The following is a 21,757-nucleotide window of genomic DNA, read 5'->3' as shown; positions in this document are numbered from 1 at the left end:
CTCCCATAATAGGTGGGCTCCTGGGATATTAAATTGGAAAATTTGGAATCTGCAAATCTTTCTCCCGGGATTGATTTTCAATGCATTTTTCGCCCCCATCCTCTTTGAACAAAAGGTTCCAAAATTTCCACGCTCCTCCTGACTCGGTGTCGTCCCCCCCACCCCTGAGCATGGGGGGAGCCAGGCCTGAAGTTAGGGGGACCCGACACCCCATTCAGCTCCCCCTTTGCTCTCTGCCTTTTGAAGCGGACACGCCAAGCCTCTTTACTAAAGGTTTTAGACACAAACGTTAAGAAAATGTGCTTGTAGCATCGGCGCTACTGCAGTGAACGTGCATAGACAGCCCGAGTAGTGTTGGGAAGCCGGGAAGGGAAAGATTAAAACTCTAGGGTGGGAAAGAAAAGCTATGGGGCAGGATTGCAGCAGGAGATTAGGATCATCCATCCACCCCCACCCTCTGCGCCCCACATATATAAACGCCAGGCCCCGTGCAATTATCTGTGGCTGGTTTTAGAAGCACATGGAAGTGTGCGGGCACACGGGCACAGTTGCGCCAAGCGCCGAGGGCCCTCCTTCCTTCAAAAGAGCCGTTCTCTGCCCATGCTCAAGAGGGCTCCTTTTCGCGCGCTGGGGGATGCCCAGCTGCGCATCCCAAGGATGGGAACCCACGGGAAAGTGGGCAGACAGAGAGGCCCTGGCAACGAAGAGACGGGAGGTGGGGTCTGCCCCACAGTTCTCCTGCCATGCCCACGCGGGCTGTGGCCGGCGATAAAGCAGAGATCCTTTCCCTTCTAGGCTCACCTGATGGGCCTCCTCCTGGCAAACAGACCCGTTCGGTGCCAACCTGTGCGAAGGAGCCCTGCCATATGCCAAGGGAGCTGCTGGCTGGGCACATCGCCAGGACATCCCGAGCAGGTGGCACCCTCCAAAGGATCGACCGGTGTAAGCCCACGACTCTAAGGTTCTGCCCTAATTTCAAAACACGGGTGCTTGGTCCACAGGACGTGCCCGCATATATATGCGCACACCTGGGTTTTCTCCCAGCTTGCTTGGAGCGGGGTGTGTGTGTGTGTGTGTGGAGGGACAACGACTCCAGCCCACCCACCCCCCAGAAGCTACACGGGTCCGGCATGGGCTTGTTTGTGTCGCTCCACGCCAACCCGGCGTGTGCTATGCTGCAAATGTCCCACACCGCCTACTGGATCTGCGGCACCAGGGGTGGTGCGCTGGCACCAGCGAATCCAGCTGCCCATAGAGTAGGGAGGTGCCCCGGTTGGGACCCCCACACACATGCGTGCCCCTCCACCTCGCCTGGCCCTTCCCTCGTGTAAACACGCACACATATCCTCCACTTACAAAGTGCGTGCAGCTGGGCAGGAAAAAAAAACAAAAACGAGAATGGTTTAATTCATGGTGTGGTGCCAGGCGGTGCCCTCCTTCCCGCCCCCCCCTTGGTCCCCCTTTCTTCTGGGGGAGGGTGTCCTTCCTTCTCAAACCCTGTTGCTCTAACCCACGAAGGAGTCCAGCATCACAACACAAACACACAACAATGACCACATCACCTTTGGGGTCACACAGGGGGAAAAAAATCCCTCTCAAATTCTTTTGACCTGTTTTGATTGTGAGAAAGTGATTTTTGGAGAAGGGAGGGGGAAGAAGGTAAAGGAATCCTCCAATGGGAAAGCCCCGTCCAAAAATCTGCAGTGCCCCCCCTCCTCCTCAAAACTTCTTTCTGGGTTTGTTCAGTTGGGGGGGCTCCCAAAAGTGTGTGACCCACATTTTGGGGGAAGGGGACAGTGAGAGGAAACACCCCCCCTCACCTCCATCAAATCCTCCATCCTGATACCTCTATTTTTTGTCTGGGCCAATTTCTCTTTGGAGGGGGGGGGAGGTCTCCTCTTGGCTTCGACCCCCACCCCAAAAATAACCTCCTTCCTTATCTATATAGGGTTTTTTTTTCTGACTTCGTTTTCTCCTCGCTGGAGAAATGCATGCAGAGTTTCATCCCCGTTTTTTTTTTCTCAGCTCCCGTAAAAAAATATTTTTTTCCTGTTGGGGGGGGCTCCTCCTTCGTCGCATCCCCCTCCTCCCCGCACCCCTTTTTTAAAAAATTTGTAGCTTGGCTTCTCCCCCCTCCCCAAACCGCTCATCCGTCAACTTTCTTGGTCCGCTGGGAAAAGCGGGGGGGGGGGGTTGGGGAAGAAAGAGAGAGAGGGAGAAAGGAAGGAAGGAAGGAAGGAAGGAAGGAAGGAAGGAAGGAAGGAAAGACCTTTGAAAAGGTGAGGAACCTTTCCCCCAATTCGTCTGCCATCGTCTTTTCTCCTTCCTTCCTTCCTTCCTTCCTTCCACCGCCTGCACCTTTTATTTTTAAAATTTCCAAAATATGCTTACCTGGTGCTGAGCAAGAGGGAGGGGAGGGGTCGTCTCTGGCCGCTTTCCTCTGCCCGGGGAATCCGGTGCCAACTGCCCAGCTGGGGGTGGAGGGGGGGTGACGGAGAGGCAGGCAAAGCTTGAAAGACCGAAGGTGGAGTGAGGGGGCGTTGCAATGAATTCTCGCTTTAGAGATGCCTGGCGCGACTTGGCTTTTATAAAAGGAGCTGTTCTCTCTCTCTCTCTCTCTCTCTCTCTCTTTCTCATCCCCCCCCCCCCGTCCGGCTCTCCTTTCGCTCTGCTCTTCCTCCCCCCACGGTTTTGCTTACAAAGCAAGAACGGATCCCATAGATCAAGCGACGGGGCGTAGAAGCGGGGGGGGACGGACCCACAGCCAATGTCGGCTGGCACAGCTAGCGGATTTCTGGCTCCGAAGATGCTCTATCTATCTATATATGCGCTGCCTCGTTCGCCGCTTCACCCTGAGAGCTTTGTAAATAAAAATAAAAATAAGGGGGGGACGACACAACCCTTCGCCTCTCCTGCAATACAGCGGGGGGGGGGGAGCCGAGAGGGGGGGCGCTCCTAATAAACTAAGATCTGGTGGCTTCCAAGCTTCTGTCTTTCAGGTATTCCCGGATCCATCAGCCTCTCCCAGCCTCCCACCACCCTGGGTGGAAGGAGGAAGAGCTCAATTTGCAGCAGCCTTGCCTGAGTCCCGTGTCCCCCCCCCGTCCTCCCCCCCCCCACAGTCCCAGCAGACCCCCGTCCGGGAAAGACGGCAGAGAGGAGAGAGAGAGAAAGTAAAAGAGAAAGAGGAGGGGTGGAGAAAAGGAAGACTAAAAGAAAGCAGCCGGCTTCCCGCATCCGCGCGGTGCTTTGAACCCGATGTCGGGGCGTGGAGTGGTAGACACGCGTTCACACGACGCCCCTGACCCGGATTGGGTGGGCGAGGGTCTGGTCTGTGACCAAAAAAAAAAAAATGGGTCGATGAACGAACGCGCCAATGCAGGGATGGAGAGAGAAAGCCAGAGGGGTGGCCTTGCGCTCCTTGGGTTGGGGACCATAGGAATTGTAGTTCTTTCTCTTCCCCCCCCCCGCCCCAAACACACAACAGCTGGCCGGGGCTGCTGGGGGCTCGTCATCCGTCCAGCTGCAGGTTTGGCTTTTCATCTGGGGGTGGAGGACGCTTCGCAAACGGGCGCTCAGCCCAAGCCGTCCTCGCGGGGTTGTTGTGGTTAGAGACAGAGAGAAAGAGAGGGGAAAAAACAACGGGCGACTTTTGTAAGTCGCCTTGAGCGCTTAAAGAGGAAAGGCGAGCTACAAAGGCAATGGGGTGGTTCAATGGAGAGGAGGGGTCCCCCCCCCAATAAAGGGGTGCTATAGAGGGGCTTCGCCTATCCCTTTTCCTCAAGGAAGAATCAAGAGACCTCTCTTGGAGAGCCGTTGATGGCGGGGCCTGGGGAACTCCCTGCCACTCCCTTCCCCAAAGCAAGGCTTTCTTGTCAGCCCGCTGTCTTATGAAACCCTCCTTCCATCAAACGGGTGGGGTGGGGATGATGGGATCATCAGAGGTGGCGAGTTCGATCCTGAGTAGAGAGGCAGATGGAGGGTCTCCTGCTCGGGCGGGTGAGGGGGTTGGACTAGATGACCTCCAGGGTCCCCCTTCCAACTCTTGTTAAATCTGAATCAAGCTGCGGAAGGAAGGAGCACCCGCCCTCCCCTTTCACCCCCCCCAAAACTCATCCTTTGAAGCTCCTCCGGCCGCCGCTAGGGGGCGCTTCGCCGCCGGTGGTGGAGGTGGGGGGGGGGCTGCCTTGTGCATTCCGTTCACGCAAGCTTTTGAACGGTTCGCCCCCGGCTGCGGTGTCGCCGTCTCTGCTGGCCCTTTTCGGTGCCAAGATGTGGGGGGCTGTAAGGAGGAGGAGGAAGGAGGGGGGCAACTTCGCCTTCAGCTGCAACCCCCCCTCCCTCCCTCCTCCCTAGTCCTTCTCCCTCCCCCCCTCAAATCCCAAGCCCCCCTCCCCAGCGCATTGCATCTCTCGCCCGTTTTTGCAGCTGCAAAATTGGAAGGGGGGGGAGAGAGAAAAAAAACCACGCCAAGTTGCACAGCGACATTGTGGGGGGGGGGAAGAGAGGAAAAGGGGGGCACCGGCTCCCCCCTTTCCTGGCAGCTGGGACTCTCCCCCCCCACTCCCCATATGTAGAAGGAGGGCGGGGGGAGAGAAACAACCTAGCCCAAAAAAAAGCCACTTTTCCACGTTTCTGATCCGGTGGGAACGGGGCTTAAAGCAGAAATTCTTCAATTGGCAAATTGGGGAAGGGGCTTTTTTCGGGTAGGGTGGAATTTGGGGGGCTTGGAAGAAGCCCACCATCGCAGGTTGGGAAGTCGCTCCATCCATCAGGACTAGGTTTCTAACACACACACACACACCAGGTTGTGGGATCTCAGGGGATTAACACACACACACACACACAAAAGCGATGAAAAAAGCCATCTCAAAAAATTTCTCTTCTATTTTCTTTCAACCCCAAAAGCGGCTTTTCTCGGGCCCCCCCCACCAAAAAAAGCGGCGTCTGGCGCCCTCTGCTGCCCATCCCGCGCCATTTCTCCTCCGCGCGCCGAGCGGTGGCTTGCTTTCTAGTTGCAAGTCCCCGTTGGAGGCTGGTTTCTCTTTTTCTTGGCAAGAAACGGAAATTTGGCCCCAAAATGTTGCACTTGGACTTAGCAGCGGCTCTCCCCGGCGGCTGTCAAAGTTGTAGCCGTGTGTGTGTGTGTGTGTGTTTTATTGAGCTTCCCTTGGATTGGTTTTGATTTGAGTTTAAGGTGAGGGTAGAAATAATTATAAGGATTAAACTGTGAAAGGCAGAATTCTGGGGTGCAGAAATGCAAGAGAGGTTTTGGGGTGCAGAAATGCAAGAGGTTTGGGGGTGCAGAAATGCAAGAGAGGTTTTAGGGTAAAAAAATGCAAGAGGTTTTGGGGTGCAGAAATGCAAGAGCGGTTTTAGAGTGACAAAAATGCAAGCGAGGTTTTGGGGTACAGAAATGCAAGAGAGGTTTTAGGATAAAAAAAATGCAAGAGGTTTTGGGGTGCAGATATGCAAGAGCGGTTTTAGGGTGACAAAAATGCAAGAGGGGTTTTGGGGTGCAGAAATGCACGAGAGAGTTTGGGGTGCGCTGCAGGTGATAGTCTCTTAGAACTTGTAATTCCACTTGGTGGCTTGTTAGGTTAGTGGCAGGTAGTCCTAGACTTAAAACCATACAAGCCAGCTATACTTACCTTGTTATAGATTGGACAGCCATTTATCTGGAATGCTACAGGGTCTCCTGCTTGAACAGGGGGTTGGACTAGAAGACCTCTGAGGTCCCTTCCAACTCTGCTATGTTGTTATCCTCCTGATCTACAATTCCCCCTCTAATTTGAACCCAATTCCTTGAGTTCCGGCCTGGGGCAAGGGCGGAGTGGCAAAGCAACAGGTGGAGGCGGCCACTGGCAGTTGGGATCACAAACCTGCGCGCCGGCAGCTCTGGACCGGCGGCCGTTCGAACCGGTTCCTGGGGGCAGCAGAGATGTGGAGCAGACTGAGACAGTTGAAGGTTTATTAACAGGAAATAGCAAAGGATTAGATCTCTTTGGAAAGAGAAGCCGCAGACTGGAAACAAAACTCATGGAGTCGGTTTTGCAATCAGAACTTCCCCAGGCTGAAAAACATCTTCCACTTTCCCACTAAAATGAAGTTATTCTATTCTGTTCTGCTCTCTAGTCTAATCTGTTCTATTCTACTCTCTATTCTATTCTACTCTACTCTACTCTATTCTACTCTATTCTATTCTATTCTATTCTGCTCTAATTCTATTCTATATTCCTATTCTATTCTATTCTATTCTAATTCTATTCATTATTTCTATTCTATTCTATTCTATTCTATTCTATTCTATTCTATTCTATTCTAATTCTATTCATTATTCCTATTCTATTCTATTCTATTCTATTCTATTCTAATTCTATTCATTATTCCTGTTCTATTCTATATTCCTATTCTATTCTATTCTATTCTATTCTATTCTATTCTATTCTATTCATTATTCCTATTCTATTCTATTCTATTCTATTCTATTCATTATTCCTATTCTATTCTATTTTCAATTCTCTTGTCTTCTATTCTCTTGTCTTCTATTCTCTATTCTCTTTTCTATTCTATTATCCTCTCCTCTCCTCTCCCCTCTTCTCCTCTTGATTGTTTGTCTGAGTTGGTAGTTCTTTGGTTGTTGCACCAATATGACAAGCCACTTGCATATAAATAGAGCAGGTCCCATTTCTTTGTAGCACTGATGAGATTACCTAGTTGGGTCATGAAACGTCTGCAAGAAAACCACCAAGCTCAGAGAGCTCCAAAGACCCCACAGCAAAGCTGGCTGGGGAATTCTGGGAAGTCCACAAGTCTTAAAGTTGCCAAGGTTGCCAAGACCCCTGATTTAATATATTTGCACATGGAAAGAGAGAACATCCGAATTACGCAAGCACAGCCACAATCCAGCTGATTTGATTTGGAGGTGTCTGGGTGTCTGGGTGGGCTGACTACAAAGCTCATGTTGCCCACCCAGGGCTGGCTGGGAATGATGGGAACTAGAGTTTTAAATCCACCCGCAGAACTTAAGCGATGAAAGCTAGAGTCCACACAAGAGGAGCCCATCTCTCTCTTTCTCTCTCTCTCTTTTCTTTCCTTTTTTCTTTCTCTGTCACACATTCTCTTTCTCTTTTCTTTCTCTCTCTTTCTTAGTCACACACTTTCTTTCTTTCTTTCTTTCTGTCACACTCTTTCTCTTTGTCACACACTCTCTCACTTTTTCTCGTCTTTATCATTATCTCTTTCTTTCTTTCTTTCCTTCCTTCCTTCCTTCCTTTTTCTTTCTCTGTCACACCCGCTCTTTCTCACTCTTTCTCCTTTCTTTCTCTTTCTTTTCTTTCTCTCTCTCTCTCTCTGTCTCTCTCTCGCTCTTTCTTTCTGTCACACGCTCTCTTGCTCTCTTTCTCCTTCCTTTCTCTCTCTCTCTCTCTCTCTCTCTCTCTCTTTCTCTGTCACACCCTCTCTTTCTCCCTCTCTTTCTCCCTCCCTCTCTTTAATTCTCTGTTTAAATTCCTTTTCCCGGGTTCTCCTCCTCTTTCTCCAGCCCCGATTGAGCGGCAGCCCCGCCTATCCTCCGGCCTCTTGGTCCCGCCTCCTCTCCTTGTTGATCAGCCATGCAGCTACCAGAGTCGGCCCTTCCTGGGTCTTGGTAAGCCGGGGAAGGGGCGCGGGGGTGGGGGTGGGGGTCTTCTCGCCCCTTTTTTGCAAAATAGGAAAGTGGGGGGCGGGAAATGGAGGCAAGCTAGCAAGTTTGCAAAAAAAAAAAAAAAAGCAAGGACCGTTTGGGGTTTAAAGCTGGCTTAAACCCGGCTTGCTAGCTAAGCCGATGCTGAGCCAGGGAAATGCCCTTGCAAACTATCTTAACGTGGGGTGCAAAAGGGCACCCCAAAAGAGAAGGGGGCATTGGATCTTGGCCCCGGCCCCTTGCAAAGCCCCTTGGCTCGTGGGAACCTGGTGCTTCCTTGCCTAATGCAATGCTTCCCGCCCTCCCCCCAATGAAAGCAGGACCCTGTGCAATGCCCCCTCCCCTCTTTGCTTTTACTGGGGGGGGGGTCGCCTGACAAAGCGCGCTGCAGCTCCCGAAAGCTTGCATCTTGAAGCTGCTTGGAAGGGGTGCAGTAGCAAAGACGAGCCGCTAGAGGGTGGCCTTTCCCAACTAGGGGTCTGAAGGGTGTAGTGAGGCAAAGGAGCCGCCAGAGGGCGTCCCACTTGCTCTCCCATTGGAATGGGGTGAGGTGGGTCCTTGGTATGGCGGCGCAGCCCCCTCAACCCGTCAAAAGCGACTTGCAGATTTTTGCCTTCGCCCCCCCCTCTCCTGTCACGGGAGTCCAAGTTCTGAAAAAGTTTGGTCCCGGCTTGGATGTGGCACCACCAGGAGATCCCAAAGCTGTAGGCTACGGCGGGAAGTTGGAACAACATCCCAGGAATCCCGACACACACACACACACGCACGTGTGGTTCCCAGCGTCATTGGAACGCTGTGAACATAGCGAGTGTGACTTTCCCAATTGTAAACGCCATTCAGGGGTTTCCTCGTGAGCAGGGGGTTGGACTAGATGACCTCCGAGGTCCCTCCCAACACGGTTACTGACTTACAACCGCACTTGAGCCCCAAAATCCTGTTGCTGAGCAAGACAGTTGTTTCAGCCAACGATGCTCCCATTTTATGGCCTTTCTGGCCACGGGGAGTGGTGGTGATGGTTAAGTGAACCCCAGCAATGTTACATTAGCAAAACACGCTGCTTAAGCAAAGCAGGCATTCCCGTTGACTTGGCATCGTTGGAAGGTCGTAAAAGGGGATCACGTGACCCTGCAACTGTCATAAATCTGAGTTGGTTGCCAATTTTGATCACGTGACCCTGAATTGCCGGTAAGGCACTTTTGTCAGTGCCGTAACTTTGGCCAAGGAGACGCAGTAGCTCAGTGGCTAAGACGCTGAGCTTGTCAATTGAAAGGCTGGCAGTTCAGCGGTTCGAATCCCTAGTGCCGTGTAACGGGGTGAGCTCCCGTTACTTGTCCCAGCTTCTGCCAACCTAGCAGTTCGAAAGCAGGTAAAAAATGCAAGTAGAAAAATAGGGATCACTTTGGTGGGAAGGTCACAGCGTTCTGTGTGCCTTTGGCGTTGAGTCATGCCGGCCACATGACCACGGAGACGTCTCCGGACAGCGCTGGCTCTTCGGCTTTGAAACAGAGCACCACCCCCTAGTGTCAGGATCAACTAGCACATATGTGCGAGGGGAACCTTTACCTTTGGTCCCTAAACGGACCATTGTAGATTGAAGACTACCTGTGTAGAGAGCCGAGGACTAAGTACGGGCCTGTGTCGGATAGCAGAGACAAGTATCCAATTCTGCTCCTTTTAGGGTCCCAGAACGGACCGTGTGGTTAAATACCAGCACCCCCATGCCACTTCTGGGCCTCGGCACCTTTCGTCTTAAGGGCGACGAGGCTGTGCGTGCCAGCCTGGATGCAGCTCTGGCGAATGGCTACCGCTTGGTGGATACGGCCGCCGTCTATGGCAACGAGGCCACGCTCGGACGAGCCCTTAAGGATTTGCTGCCTCGCCACCGTCTCTCCCGCGAGGACGTTTTTCTGACCAGCAAGCTGAGCCCGAGAGACCACGGAGAGGAAGCTGCCTATGCAGCTTGCCTTCGTAGTTTGCAAGACCTAGACTGCGGTTACCTGGACCTCTACCTGATCCATTGGCCGGGGACTCAAGGCCGGCCTCAGGACGATGCCGGCAACCCGGAACGTCGGCTGCAAAGTTGGCGCGCCCTGGAGAGGCTGCACAAAGCTGGGAAGCTCCGAGCTATCGGCGTTTCCAACTACACCGTCTGTCACCTTCAGGAACTGTTGGCCAACTGCAAGGTAATGCCCGCCGTCCTGCAGGTGGAATGCCACCCGGAACTCGCGCAGACAGAGCTGCTCGAATTTTGCACCCGGAATGGCATCCATTTGCAAGCTTATTCCTCGCTGGGGACCGGGTTGTTGGTAGAGCACGCCGTAGTACGAGCCGTAGCCCAGCAGCACGGTCGCACGGCGGCCCAGGTCTTGCTCCGTTGGGCTCTGCACCGAGGCGTCAGCGTGATTCCCAAGTCGGCGTCTCCACGCCGAGTGGCTGAAAACGGCCAGGTGTGGTCGTGGGACTTGAGCCAAGCCGATATGGAAGAGCTACGACGCCTGGATTGCGGGAAACGGTATTGCTGGGATCCTACTGGGGTTGCGTAAGAGGGCCGGCACGAATTCCTCCAGCTGAAAGCAGGAATCTTCCAACTCATGAGAAGGTCACCCCGTTTCATGAAGCCGATTTCCTATTTCCAAGCTTGTTGTCTTGCGAGGTGCCAACATTGGTTGCTAATTGTTGGTTTAGCGCCTTATCCAAACTGAGTCATGTATGGCTGAGTCAACCCTAAATTAGCCAGGTTTACAAATGTCAGGCTATTTTAGTCGCTTGTTTGGGGGGGGGGGTGGCAGATCCGAGCCTCCCACCCAGCTGCAAGATCGCGGGGTCAAGAAACATACACGAGGCCGATGTGAGAAGCCAGAAATAACAACCTTTATATACATTTTTTTTTCTTTAGGAATTAAGACAAATAAACAGCAACAATACAGAGAGTGAAGGTTAGAAAAAAAATCCAGAGTTTTTTGTTTCTGTGTTAAAAAATGGGAATTCGCCTTGATTTTCTGGAGAGGATGGGGGACCGTGGAAAATTAGGGGTGTTGGATATTGGGGAAGGGGGGGAAAAAAACCCCTTGAATTTAATCAAGGGTTAAACTGGTAAAGGGTAAAAATCTGGACGGTGCCATAATGTCAGATCCGGTGTAAACGTCTTGTAAGTGGCGTAAAGAATGGAAATGTTAGGGAACGAACTCGGCACCCGGAATAATTTTGAGATACCACCGAGGAAAAAGCGTACGGTCGAAACCCCACCAAGTTTCTCCCTCCCACCCCACCCTCCCATCCCCGTAACAGGTAGCAGCAAAACCCGGTTAAGAACCGGAAGGTCCATTTTCCGGGCAACTTCGGCGCCACCACGACCGCAGTGTGTCCTTCCAGCTGGGAGGGTGGTCCATGTGGGAACAGGTCCCGGCGCTTTTCGGGCGCGGAAGCTTCTGAAAAAGAGGGGAGAAAACATGGGGGTGAGGCATCGGTGGACCGGCGCTATATTGATCGGTACAATGTCAATGTGGTTGGCGTCTTTCTCTTCTTGAACCACTTTTCATTTTTGAGCAAAGTGGAAAAAAGAATGTTTTTTCTCTTTTCGAGATGTGTTAAATCAAGCAAAGGTTCAAATTAGAATTACACTTAGAATTACAATTAGAATACAGGTGTCAACTCGTAAAGCATTCCAGGCCTGCGTTCGCGTTGCCATAAGCAGGAGGGGGAAGAACTGACGGAGTTGTTCGGCTGCCTCGGACGGAAAGCACATTCTACACATGCCTTTCTCCAGATTGTTATCTCAGGTTACAGAGCCAGCAGGAGGGGTGTGGTTTCTACAGAACGTAAATGGAGAATGTGATTTATGACACACCCAGGGAGGGAGGGGGGAAACAGGGTCATAGGGGGCCGTAAATTACGTGGAGGCAGAGCTGACTCCGCTTGGGTAATTGCCGAAATGTTGCTCCTAATAAATAACTGGATTTCTTTTGACACTTGGCTTGAGACTCATGAATTAATTAGGGCATCCTTCGGAAACTTGACAACAGGTATTGTGTTTCCCCGAAAATAAGACTGGGTCTTATATTAATTTTTGCTCCAAAAGGCGCATTAGGGCTTATTTTCTGGTTAGGTCTTATTTTAGGGGAAATACAGTACTAAATGCATCCAACTGGCTGACAATCTTAACTGAGGCTTATTTTGGGGATAGGACTTATATTACAAGCATCCTGAAAAAAATGCTAGGACTTATTTTTCTGGTTGGGTCTTATTTTCGGGGAAACAGGGTAGTCCTTGACTTACAACAGTTCACTTAGTGACCGTCTTGAATTTACAACCGCACTGAAAAAAAAAATTACTTACGACCCATTCACCACCGTTGCGGCATCTCCAGGGTCACGCGATCAAAATTCAGACGCTTGACTGACCCACATTTATGACGGTCGCAATGTCCCAGGGTCAGTTGATCCCCTTTCGACAAGCCAAGTCCATGGGGAAGCCAGATTCCCTTAACAACCGTGTTAATAACAAAGGCAGTGGTCCACTTAATGATGACGGCAAGAAAACAGGGCCAAAATCACTCAGGTTTCTCTTAGCGACAGAAATTTGGGTCTCCGTTGTTGTAAGTCGAGGACTTACCTGTAGAGAACGCTCATTTGGAAGACTTCCGTAATGGTAAGGAATCCCCTGCCCTTCGCCAGGCTTACCTGCAGAGCGCCGTGAAATTCATCGCTCATCCTGCGTAATTCTCGGCCGTATCGCTGCGCGGCCCACAAAATGGGAGGGGCGGAGCGTGAGCGGGCCCGGAAAGCCCCCACCTCATCGGAGGTCTCCGAATCGAGTTGGTCGGACCCAATGCGGCGTCTCAGTTCTACCAAGCAAGAAATCTCAAGTTAAAAGAAAGCAGCGGCGCAACGCCCGGACAGCTTTACAGGCAAGCCTCCACTTACGACCGCGACGGAGATCGGAATTGTCTGTTGCTAAGCAAGGTGGCGGGTAAGCGATCAACGCCCGATTTTGCAACCTGTGGTGGTGAAGTGGCGCTGCAGTTGTTCAGTAAATCACAACAAGGGCTCTCCCGCCCCGCCATCGGCCTTGTTGGAAATTGGTCAGTGAGTGGCAAATGGCCAATCACACGACTTTCATAAATATAGAGGCGGTGGTGGCCGAGCGCCTGAATTTTGATCACATGACCCAAGGGAATTTTGCCACAGTCGTCAGTGTGAGGATCTATCATAAGTCAATTTTTTTCCCCCAAGCGCTGTTGTAACTTCAATAAAAGGAGAATATTTGTAGCTCCGGGTTGAAATGAGGTTTTCTCGGTAGTCTCTGAGTTTGGTTGTTTTCTTGCGGACGTCTCATGACCCAACTAGGTAACATCATCAGTGCTAAAAGGGAGCGGGATTTGATCTCTGCAGGGAAGCACATAGAGAGAGAGCAGACCTCTCCCTTCATTCAGCACTGATGAAGCTACCTTTCCCACTAAATGAATTTAGTCTGTTTTGTTCTCTATTCTAAATCTCTTCTGTTTGTATTCTATATTCTGTATTCTATTATCCTCTTTTTAGTCTTTCTATTCTTATTCTACTTCTAATCTTATTCCTATTTTTTCTTTTTCTTTTTCTTTTTCTAATTCTATTCTAATTTGATTCTATTCTATATTTTCTATTCTATTTTCTGTTCTATTCCATTCCATTCCATATTTTGTATTCCATTCCATTCCATATTTTGTATTCTATTTCTATTCTATTCTATTTCATTCCATATTTTCTGTTCTATTCTATTCCATTCTATTCCATTTTTTCTATTCTATTCCATATTTTCTAATTCTATTCTATTCCATTCCATTTTTTCCATTCCATATTTTCTATTCTATTCTATTCTATTCTATTCTATTCTATTCTATTCTATTCTATTCTATTCTATTCTATTCTATTCTATTCTATTTTTTTTATTTTGTCACAACAGTATATATAAGTATAAGCATGAAACAACTATACAACATATAAGCTTATATATAATGAAAGGAAACAATAGGACAGGAACAGTAGGCACTTTTGTGCTCTTATGCACGCCCCTTATAGTCCTCTTAGGAATGGGGTGAGGTCAGTGGTAGACAGTTTTTGGTTAAAGCTTTTGGGAGTTTGAGACCACAGAGTCAGGTAGTGTGTTCCAAGCGTTAACAACTCTGTTACAAAAGTCATATTTTCTACAATCAAGATTGAAGCGGTTAACATTAAGTTTGAATCTATTGTTTGCTCTTGTATTATTGCGATTGAAGCTGAAGTAGTCTTTAACAGGAAGGACATTGCAATAGATGCTTCTCTGTGTTAAACACAGATCTTGTCGGAGTCGGCGGAGTTCTAAGTTTTCTAATCTGGTGGTATAAGGTATTTTGTTGTTTTCAGAGGAGCGGAGAACTGTTCTTGTAAAATATTTCTGGATGCGTTCAATTGTATTAATGTCAGAGATGTGGTATGGGTTCCAGACAGGTGAACTGTATTCAAGAATGGGTCTTGCAAATGTTTTGTATGCTCTGGTTAGTAGTGTAGAGTTTTTGGAAACAAAGCTGCGTAAAATTAGGTTTACAACTCTTAGAGCCTTTTTTGCTATGTAGTTGCAGTGGGCTTTGGCACTTAGATCATTTGATATGAAAACTCCAAGATCTTTAACAGGGTGGTATTCTATTCTATTCTATTTTTGATTGTTTAAGTTGTTAGTTCCTTGACTGTCCCAACAACATGACAAGCCACTTGTATATAAATGGAAGCAAACCCCATTCCCTTCTAGCACTGATGATGTTACCCAGTTGGGTCATGAAACATCTGCAAGAAAGCCACCAAAGCTCAGGGAGCACCGAGGAAGCCCTCCTGTTGGTAACTTCGAGCTGTCACTAAATGAATGGTCACAAGTCGAGGATAGCCTATACAAGGCTCATACATAAATAATAATAATAATTTAAATAATAATTAAATAATAAATACAGAACTATTTGGCGTGATCTGGTAGGGATTTCCTTGGGTGGAATCCAGGAGGGTGTGGATTTAAGATCGCAGCTGAACCGGGCGAGGTCCCCATCGCACGCTCAGCTGGAGAAGAACAATTTTCCCGTCACGTAATGGGGCTTTAAGCCTGTCAGAAGACGCATCATGTCCATTTTGACAGCAGCGTCATTGTGTTTACAACTGAACGGCTCTGATTTTCGATAAAACAACTGTCTTTTTAGCCCGAGCTAAAATTAAACCAAAGATCACACAACACTCGGCAGTCCCCGACGTCTGGCTGTTTGTCCAGCAAACCGTTCAAAGTTGGCAACGGTGCTGGAAAAGCGACGACCGGTCCTCGCATTTACGACCGTTGCAACATCCCTGCGGTCACATGATGAAAATTCAAAATGCTGGGCAGCCGACATGTATTTAAGGAAAGCTGTGTGACCTCCGCCACCCACCTTCTGACAAGCCGAGGACGGAAGCTAGATTCGATTTACGACCGCGAAGAATCACTTAAGAGCCAGGTCCAAAAAAAAAAAGACTATAAAATTGAGTGGGGAGGTGACACGATGGTTCACTTAATGACCGCATCACTTAGCGATGGACGTTCCGATCCTAATTGGTCGTAAGTCGAGAACCGCTTGCCTTTGACCTCTTTTCTAACTGTCCTGCATTTCACTTAATAGGTTGCTGTTCGCACCTTGTGCGAATCCATCACACTGCGGTTTAACCAAGAGGCCATGATGAAGCATAAACAGGTTTTTAACCAGGTTAAACCATGTGTTTTCGCATGTGACTGGGTAAAAATCGACTTGAGAGCTGAGAAATTGTGGGGAATACGGTAGTCAGCCGCTTCTTCTCACCTGGGTTTTCATGAGAGGGGCTGTTCAGATCCTTGGGCCCCCCGACACTCAGCTTGAGATCCGTGGGGTCCTTTTCAGTCGTGGAGAAAGTATCATCTTGAAATTCGGAAATCTGGAACATGGTCAGGGGGCTGGCATCGCCCCTGCCTCTGGACTCCGTGTTTTCCAGAAGGCTTGGAGGTAGGAGACTGCCTGTGAGGGAAGAGAAGGAGGGAAAGGAGGAAAGGGAGGGAGGGAGGAAAAGGAAAGAAATAGGGAGGGAAAGAAGGAAGGTGAATTAGAGGGGAAAGGAAGAAGAGGGAGGAAAATTGGAGGAGAAGGAAGGAGGGAGGAAGGAAGAGAAATAGGGAAAGAAGGAAGGTGAATTAGAGGGGAAGGGAAGAAAGAGGGAGGAAGGAAAATTGGAGGAGAAGGAGGGAGGAAGAGAAAGGGAGGGAGGTAGGGAGGAAAATTGAAGGAGAAAGGAGGGAGGGAGGAAAAGAAGAGAAATAGGGAGGGAAAGAAGGAAGGTGAATTAGAGGGGAAGGGAAGAAGGAGAGAGGGAGGAAAATTGGAGAAGGACGGAAAAGGAGAGAGATAGAGAAGGAAGGAGAGTAAATTCATGGAGAAGAGGAAGGAAAACAAGTGGAGAAGGGAAGGAAGGAAAATTGGTGGAGAAGGGAAGGAAGGAAAAGGAGAGAAATAGGGAGAGAAGGAAGGAAGGTGAATTTGAGGAAAAGGGGAGAGAAGAATGGAAGGAAGAGTGGAGAAAGGAAGCAAAAGGAAAAGGAAGGAAGGAAAAGGGAAGGAAAGAAAATTGGAGAAGGAAAGAGGAATTGAGAGAGGAAATGAGGAAATAGGGAGGGAGAGAAGGAAGGATAAAGGCATTTATATTTTATATTTATATGTGTATGTGTATAATTAATTAAATATATCTATTACGCCACCATCTCACTATCCAAACCGACTCTTGGTGGCCCAGCGATCAAAAGCAAACTAGAATATTCCACCATATAATATCCCAACCTTCGGAGTTTGATTGTTATCTTGTCCAATGTGTGTCACTTTTGACACAGAGCAGTTGCATCTTCCTAGGTTTTGGGCAAGACATGTTTTTTTTTTCTCCCTAGCCTGGCATTTCCCTAGCTGGGGAATTCTGGGAGTTGAAATCCACCCCTCTTAATAGTGGCTGGGAGTAACAGAGTTGGAAGGGACCTTGGAGGTCTTCTAGTCCAACCCCCTGCTCAGGCAGGAAACCCTCCACCACTTCAGACAAATGGTTATCCAACATCTTCTTAAAAGCTTCCAGTGTTGGAGCATTCACAACTTCTGGTGGCAGGCAGTTCCACTGATTAATTATTCTAGCTGCTTTAACGCTCCTGGAAACGCTGTTAGTGTTTATCAGACACCCTAAACCCGGACAAATGTTTGTCCCAACAACACAACATCCTAACAACACAATTATTTCCTCGCACAACAGCTGGGCAAAGGTGTAGACACACCGAATCTCCCTGATCCAATCCTAACTTAAGACCAAAGTCGTGCGAACCCAACTTCCCGGTCAGCAAAGCTAGGATTACAACCGAAGAGGCCGAATTACACACACCAGGAAACTGTCCAGCTCAAAAACTTCACAATCCTGACTCATAAAGACGTTTAGCTCAAAAACTTCACAATCTGACTCACAAGACATATGAGCAAAATTGCCCGAAAATCTCCCTGGCCACTCCTCTAGCTGTAGATTCGGGGCTGGTTGCCATCAAGAGAGATGCAGCAGTAACAAAAGAGTCGGAAGGGACCTTGGAGGTCATCTAGTCCAACCCCCTGGTTCCCCCAGTTTGGCCAGACCCAGGGTTTGCAAAAGAGGCTCCCCAGATTGCCAGATTCAAACCTGGCTCACTTCAGCAAACCACTACTTCTCCCTCCTTCCCCCTCCCAAAAAACCCCCACCCTTTGGCTATCCAGAAGCTTTGGGCAAGCCCCCCACCCTCACCAACACCTGGCACCCCGATTCTCTCCTTTTTTGCCTCCTTTGCCCATCCGCTCAGTTCACTGCCGTTCTTTTTTTTCAATCCAGTGGCAGGGAGTTCCGCAAGCACATCGCATCCCCTTCCCAGCTCCCTGGGGCGAAGCCTTTTTTTTTTTTTCCCCTTTCCTCTCCTCTGCGTAGCTGGGCAAAAACCCCCCCACCCCTTTCCATCCATCCATCCATCCATCCACCCACCCACCGCAGCTTAAGCCCCCCGGAGATGCGTGCGCAAGGTTGCAGATGCAAGCCCACTCCTCTTTTTTTTCCTTCCTTCCTTTTTTTTTTTTTTTGCAAATCCCCAGTCGCCCCCTTCCACCACCACTCCACCCCCACCCAGCCTCTGTCTTGCAGGCTTCTCCCCCTCCCCACCCAAATTTTCCAAATTGCAAAGAGGGAAGGGGGGGTGCATTGCACCCCCAAAACTCCCCATCCCGACCTCCCCTCCCTTTTTTTTTTTTTTTTGCATTCGCTTCCTGATCTGGGAGGGGGGGGATGCATGCAAAGCCCCCTCCCCAGATTTCTTACCCCTCCCCTGCCAGATTGCAGCCCCCCACCACCACCAGCATTAAATCCGGCTCCTGCCTGCCTGCCTGCCCTAACCCCCAGCCCGGCACCCGTTTTTCCCGGGGCTGCCCGATGCGCTCACCTGCGGGGACGGAGCGCTGCCTCTGCGCCCTTCCTCCTGTTTACCGCGAGCCGCCTGCCCAGCCGGAGTCGCCAAGGCGATAAAGAACTGCCACCGGCGGGGGCCAATCGGGAGCGGCCACGTCAGAGGGGGGGGCGGAGAGGAGGGGGAAAAGGCTCCGCCCTTTTGGGGAGGCATCAACCCCCCCTCCTCCTTCCCTCCCTCCCTCCCCCGTCCTATTTCCCCAGGATTGAGGGGAGGGGGAAGTTTGCAGATTTCTCTCTTTCCTTTTTTCCCCCCTCTTTCTTTCTTCTTTTCTTCTTTTTTTCCTCTTTCCCACTCTTTCTTTCTTCTTTTCTTCTTTTTTTCCTCCCTCTGGCTCCCTCCCGCCTCCTTCTTTCCTTCCTTCCTTTCCCGCCTTTTTCTTTCCTTTGGTTTTTTTCCCTTCTTTCTTTCCTCCCCTCGTTCTTTCCTCTTTTTCCCCCTCCCTTTGGCTTTTCTTCTTCCTCCCATCTTCTTCTACTTTTCCATCCCTCCCTCTCCTTCCTTCCTTCCTTCCTCTCCCTCTTTTTCTCGTTTTTCTTCCTTCTTTCCTCTTCTCCCTTCCTTCCCCCCCTTCTTTCCCTGCCTTCCTTTCCGTTCCCTTCCCACCCCGTTCTTTCTTTCCTTCCTTCACTCCCTCCCGCCCTTCTTTCCTTTTCTCTCCTCCCCTTTCCCTTTCATCTTCCTTCCTCTTCTCCCTTCCCTCCTCCCACTCCTTCTCCTTCTTTTCTTCCTTTCTCTCCTTTCCCCTTCCTTTCCGTTCTCTTCCCATCCCATTCTTTTTCCTTTCCTTTCCTTCCTTCCCTCACTGCCTCCCTCCCTTCTCTTTTCCTCCCTCTTCTCTCCATTCCCTTTCCTCTTCCTTCTTCTCCCTTTCTCCTTTCTCTCCTCTCCTCCCCTCCTTTTCTTCCCTTTCTTTCTCTCTCTTTCTCTCCTTTCCCCTTTCTTTCTGTTCTCTTCCCATCCCATTCTTTTTCTTTCTTTTCTTCCTTCACTGCCTCCCTCTTTTCCTTCCTTCCTCCCTTCTTTCCTTCCCCCCTCTTCTCCCCATTCCCTTTCTTCTCCTTTTCTCTTTCCTTCCTTACATTCTCTCTCTTTCTCTCCCTTCCCTTCCCTTCTCTTCTCTTCCCATCTCATTCTTTTTTCCCTTCCTTCCTTCACTACCTCTCTCCTTTTCTTTCTGACCTTCTTTCCTTCCCTCCTCCTCCTTCTCTATTCTTCAGTGTGTGTATCCCCCCACCTTCCTCTTTCTTTCTGTTTTCCTTCCCTCTGTGGCTACATTTGCCTCTTCTCCCCCCCCCTTTTTTTTAAAAAGTGCATTAAAAACTTTGGTCAGGCTTCATTCGGACACTTTAGCCCCATCATATTTTATGCCACCATTTCTAAATATTAAAGGACGCTTTGGTTTTTTGCTGCATCTCAACTTTGGCCATTTTAAATTGTGTGGACCACAATTCCCAGAATTCCCCAGCCACCACTTATCATTGCTGGCTGGGGAATTCTGGGAGTTGCAGTCCACCCAGTTTATGTTAAAATTACTGGCTTGCCTTAATTCTAAAGCATTTCACTGCTGGAGGCCAGGCTGTGGGCAAATCCTTGATTCAATTGAGACACCGCCCGACTTCATCCGAGACCTCTTGCATCTACAGAGTAAATCTGTCTCCTTTTGTTATGTCAAAAAGGAGGAACGTATGGAATGTGCAAGTGGAAAACGGATGAAAGCGGAACGAAGGACCCGAGAGAAGAGTTGCGCTTCGGAAGCAAGAGGACAGAACCCAGGGGGGAAAACCTTTAGCGTGAGTCACTTCCGGCCTGTCTATTTCCCCCCCCCCACCCTCCGCTCCCATCTTTCCATTTACTAAGCCAGCCCAAATGCCCGTCGTTAAGATGGCGAACCGGAAAGAGCGCCGCCGCTCTAGTCAGGTTCCCCTCAATCCCCGTCTTTGGCCATTCAGAGAGGCGCCCTACGCCCTTGGCGCGAGTCAAACCCCAGACGGCGCGGCGGGCGCTGACGTCACTTCCGGCACGCCGAGCCGGTGCGGCCAGGGAAAGTGGGCGGGGCCAAGGCACTTGGCGCAGCTGGGAGGTCGGGCGGTTGCGGCTGGCCTGGATTTGTGGGGAAGGGGCGTCTTCTCTCCGCCCCCCCACCCCAGATTTGAGGCAGTGGGGCCAGAGAGGCAGCCCCGGGGACTCGGGGGCCCGAGAGAGCAGGGGAGGGTTAAGGGAACCAGGTATCTGGGGAGGCGACGAGGGTCCCAGGTGTCCGGGTGGGGGGGAGCAGGGGGGGGGGAAAGAGCATTTAAGCCCCTCAGGCCCAAGATTAAGGCTGGGGTGCGGGAGGGGGCAGGGACACAAAGGGGCGGGGCTCCAATGAGAATGAGGGGGGTTCATAAGACACCCAGATATTGCAAGGTGGAAGGAATTGGGGGCGTGCATCAGGAAATGGGTGGGCGAGGAGGCAGGGTTTCAATGAGAATGGGGGCTTCAAGGGAGCCAGATATTGCAAGGTGGGAGGAATGGGGAGGGTCCCTGACCTCTGAGGATTGGGGGATGCATCAGGGAAATGGGGGGCAAGGAGGCAGGGCTTCAATGAGAATGGGGGCTTCAAGGAGCCAGATATTGCAAGGTGGGAGGAATGGGGAGGGGTTCCCAGACCTCTGAGGATTGTGGGGGTGCATCAGGAAATGGGGGGCAAGGAGGCAGGGTTTCAATGAGAATGGGGGGCTCCTAAGGGAGCCAGATATTGCAAGGGTAAGAGAAGGAGGATGGGGAGGTCCCAGACCTTGAGGATTGGGGAGGGGGACCCAGAAGTAAAGAGGAACAGCAGGAAATAGGGGTGGGGGTCCCCGAGGAGGCAGGGCTTCAATGAGAATGGGGGCTACTAAGGGTGGGAGGATGAGGGAGGCTCCCAGACCTCTGAGGATTGGGGAGGGGGGACCCAGAAGTAAAAGAGGAGCAGGAAGGAAATAGGGGTGGGTGGGCTCGAGGTATGCTTCAAGGACAATGGGAGGGGCTCCTAAGGGTCTCAGATATTGCAAGGGTTGGTGGATGAGGGTAGGGTGTCCCAGTCCTCTGAGGATTGGGGAAGGGTTCAGGGTGAAACGGGCAGCAGGGAGATGGGGGGCTGAGGTAAACTTCAAGGAGAATGGGCTCCTTAGGTTGCCAGATGTTGCAGGGTGGGAATATGGAGGATGGGGGTGTCCCAGTCCTCTGAGGATTGGGGAGGGGAACCCAGAAGTGAAAATGGGGCAGGAGGGATGGGGTGAGTGGCCCAAGGAGGCAGGGCTTCACTGAGAATGGAGGGGAGGTGGGCTCCTAAGGGAGCCAGATACTGTAAAGGTGGGAGAAGGAGGATGGGGAGGTCCCAGACCTTGAGGATTGGGGAGGGGGACCCAGAAGTAAAGAGGAACAGCAGGAAATAGGGGTGGGGGTCCCCGAGGAGGCAGGGCTTCAATGAGAATGGGGGGCTACTAAGGGTGGGAGGATGAGGAGGCTCCCAGACCTCTGAGGATTGGGGAGGGGGACCCAGAAGTAAAAGAGCAGGAGGGAAATAGGGGTGGGGTGGGCTCGAGG

At 50.6% G+C, this 21,757-nt stretch overlaps 2 protein-coding genes across 4 annotated transcripts; one reads left to right on the top strand and one right to left on the bottom strand.

Annotated features, from left to right (window-relative positions):
• The first annotated feature begins 7,583 nt into the window (after positions 1–7,583).
• LOC131186773 (glyoxal reductase-like) lies at positions 7,584–10,380 on the top strand. The gene is made up of 2 exons (XM_058160689.1): positions 7,584–7,648; positions 9,363–10,380. The coding sequence occupies exons 1-2, from the start codon at positions 7,614–7,616 to the stop codon at positions 10,225–10,227; spliced, it is 900 nt and encodes a 299-aa protein (XP_058016672.1). The 5' UTR covers positions 7,584–7,613; the 3' UTR covers positions 10,228–10,380.
• A 153-nt stretch (positions 10,381–10,533) lies between these two features.
• BAD (BCL2 associated agonist of cell death) lies at positions 10,534–18,336 on the bottom strand. 3 transcript variants are annotated; one of them, XM_058160692.1, is made up of 4 exons: positions 18,164–18,336; positions 15,510–15,701; positions 12,364–12,527; positions 10,534–11,109 (listed from the first exon to the last, which is right to left on the bottom strand). In XM_058160692.1, exons 2-4 carry the CDS (start codon positions 15,628–15,630, stop codon positions 10,990–10,992), a joined length of 405 nt encoding a protein of 134 aa, XP_058016675.1. In that variant the 5' UTR covers positions 15,631–15,701; positions 18,164–18,336; the 3' UTR covers positions 10,534–10,989. The 3 variants fall into 3 exon arrangements, with proteins under 3 accessions (XP_058016675.1, XP_058016674.1, XP_058016673.1); XM_058160691.1 differs by having other exon boundaries at positions 10,534–11,112; positions 15,510–15,697; positions 18,164–18,319; XM_058160690.1 differs by having other exon boundaries at positions 10,534–11,112; positions 18,164–18,316.
• Positions 18,337–21,757: the final 3,421 nt, after the last annotated feature.

The sequence above is a fragment of the Ahaetulla prasina genome, chromosome 17, assembly GCF_028640845.1.
Source record: "Ahaetulla prasina isolate Xishuangbanna chromosome 17, ASM2864084v1, whole genome shotgun sequence".
Taxonomy (NCBI): domain Eukaryota; kingdom Metazoa; phylum Chordata; class Lepidosauria; order Squamata; family Colubridae; genus Ahaetulla; species Ahaetulla prasina.
This window is presented reverse-complemented; position numbering and strand designations above follow the sequence as displayed.

Bases quoted from the DNA above. Each gene is read 5' to 3' on its own strand.
- BAD (XM_058160691.1), bottom strand. From the start codon at position 15,630: ATGTTCCAGATTTCCGAATTTCAAGATGATACTTTCTCCACGACTGAA. The intron at 12,528-15,509 runs GTGAGAAGAAGC...CTTGCTTGGTAG, and splicing joins CCCCTCTCATGAAAACCCAG to AACTGAGACGCCGCATTGGG. The intron at 11,113-12,363 runs GTAAGCCTGGCG...CCTCTTTTTCAG, and splicing joins AATTTCACGGCGCTCTGCAG to AAGCTTCCGCGCCCGAAAAG.
- LOC131186773 (XM_058160689.1), top strand. From the start codon at position 7,614: ATGCAGCTACCAGAGTCGGCCCTTCCTGGGTCTTG. The intron at 7,649-9,362 runs GTAAGCCGGGGA...TGCTCCTTTTAG, and splicing joins TCGGCCCTTCCTGGGTCTTG to GGTCCCAGAACGGACCGTGT.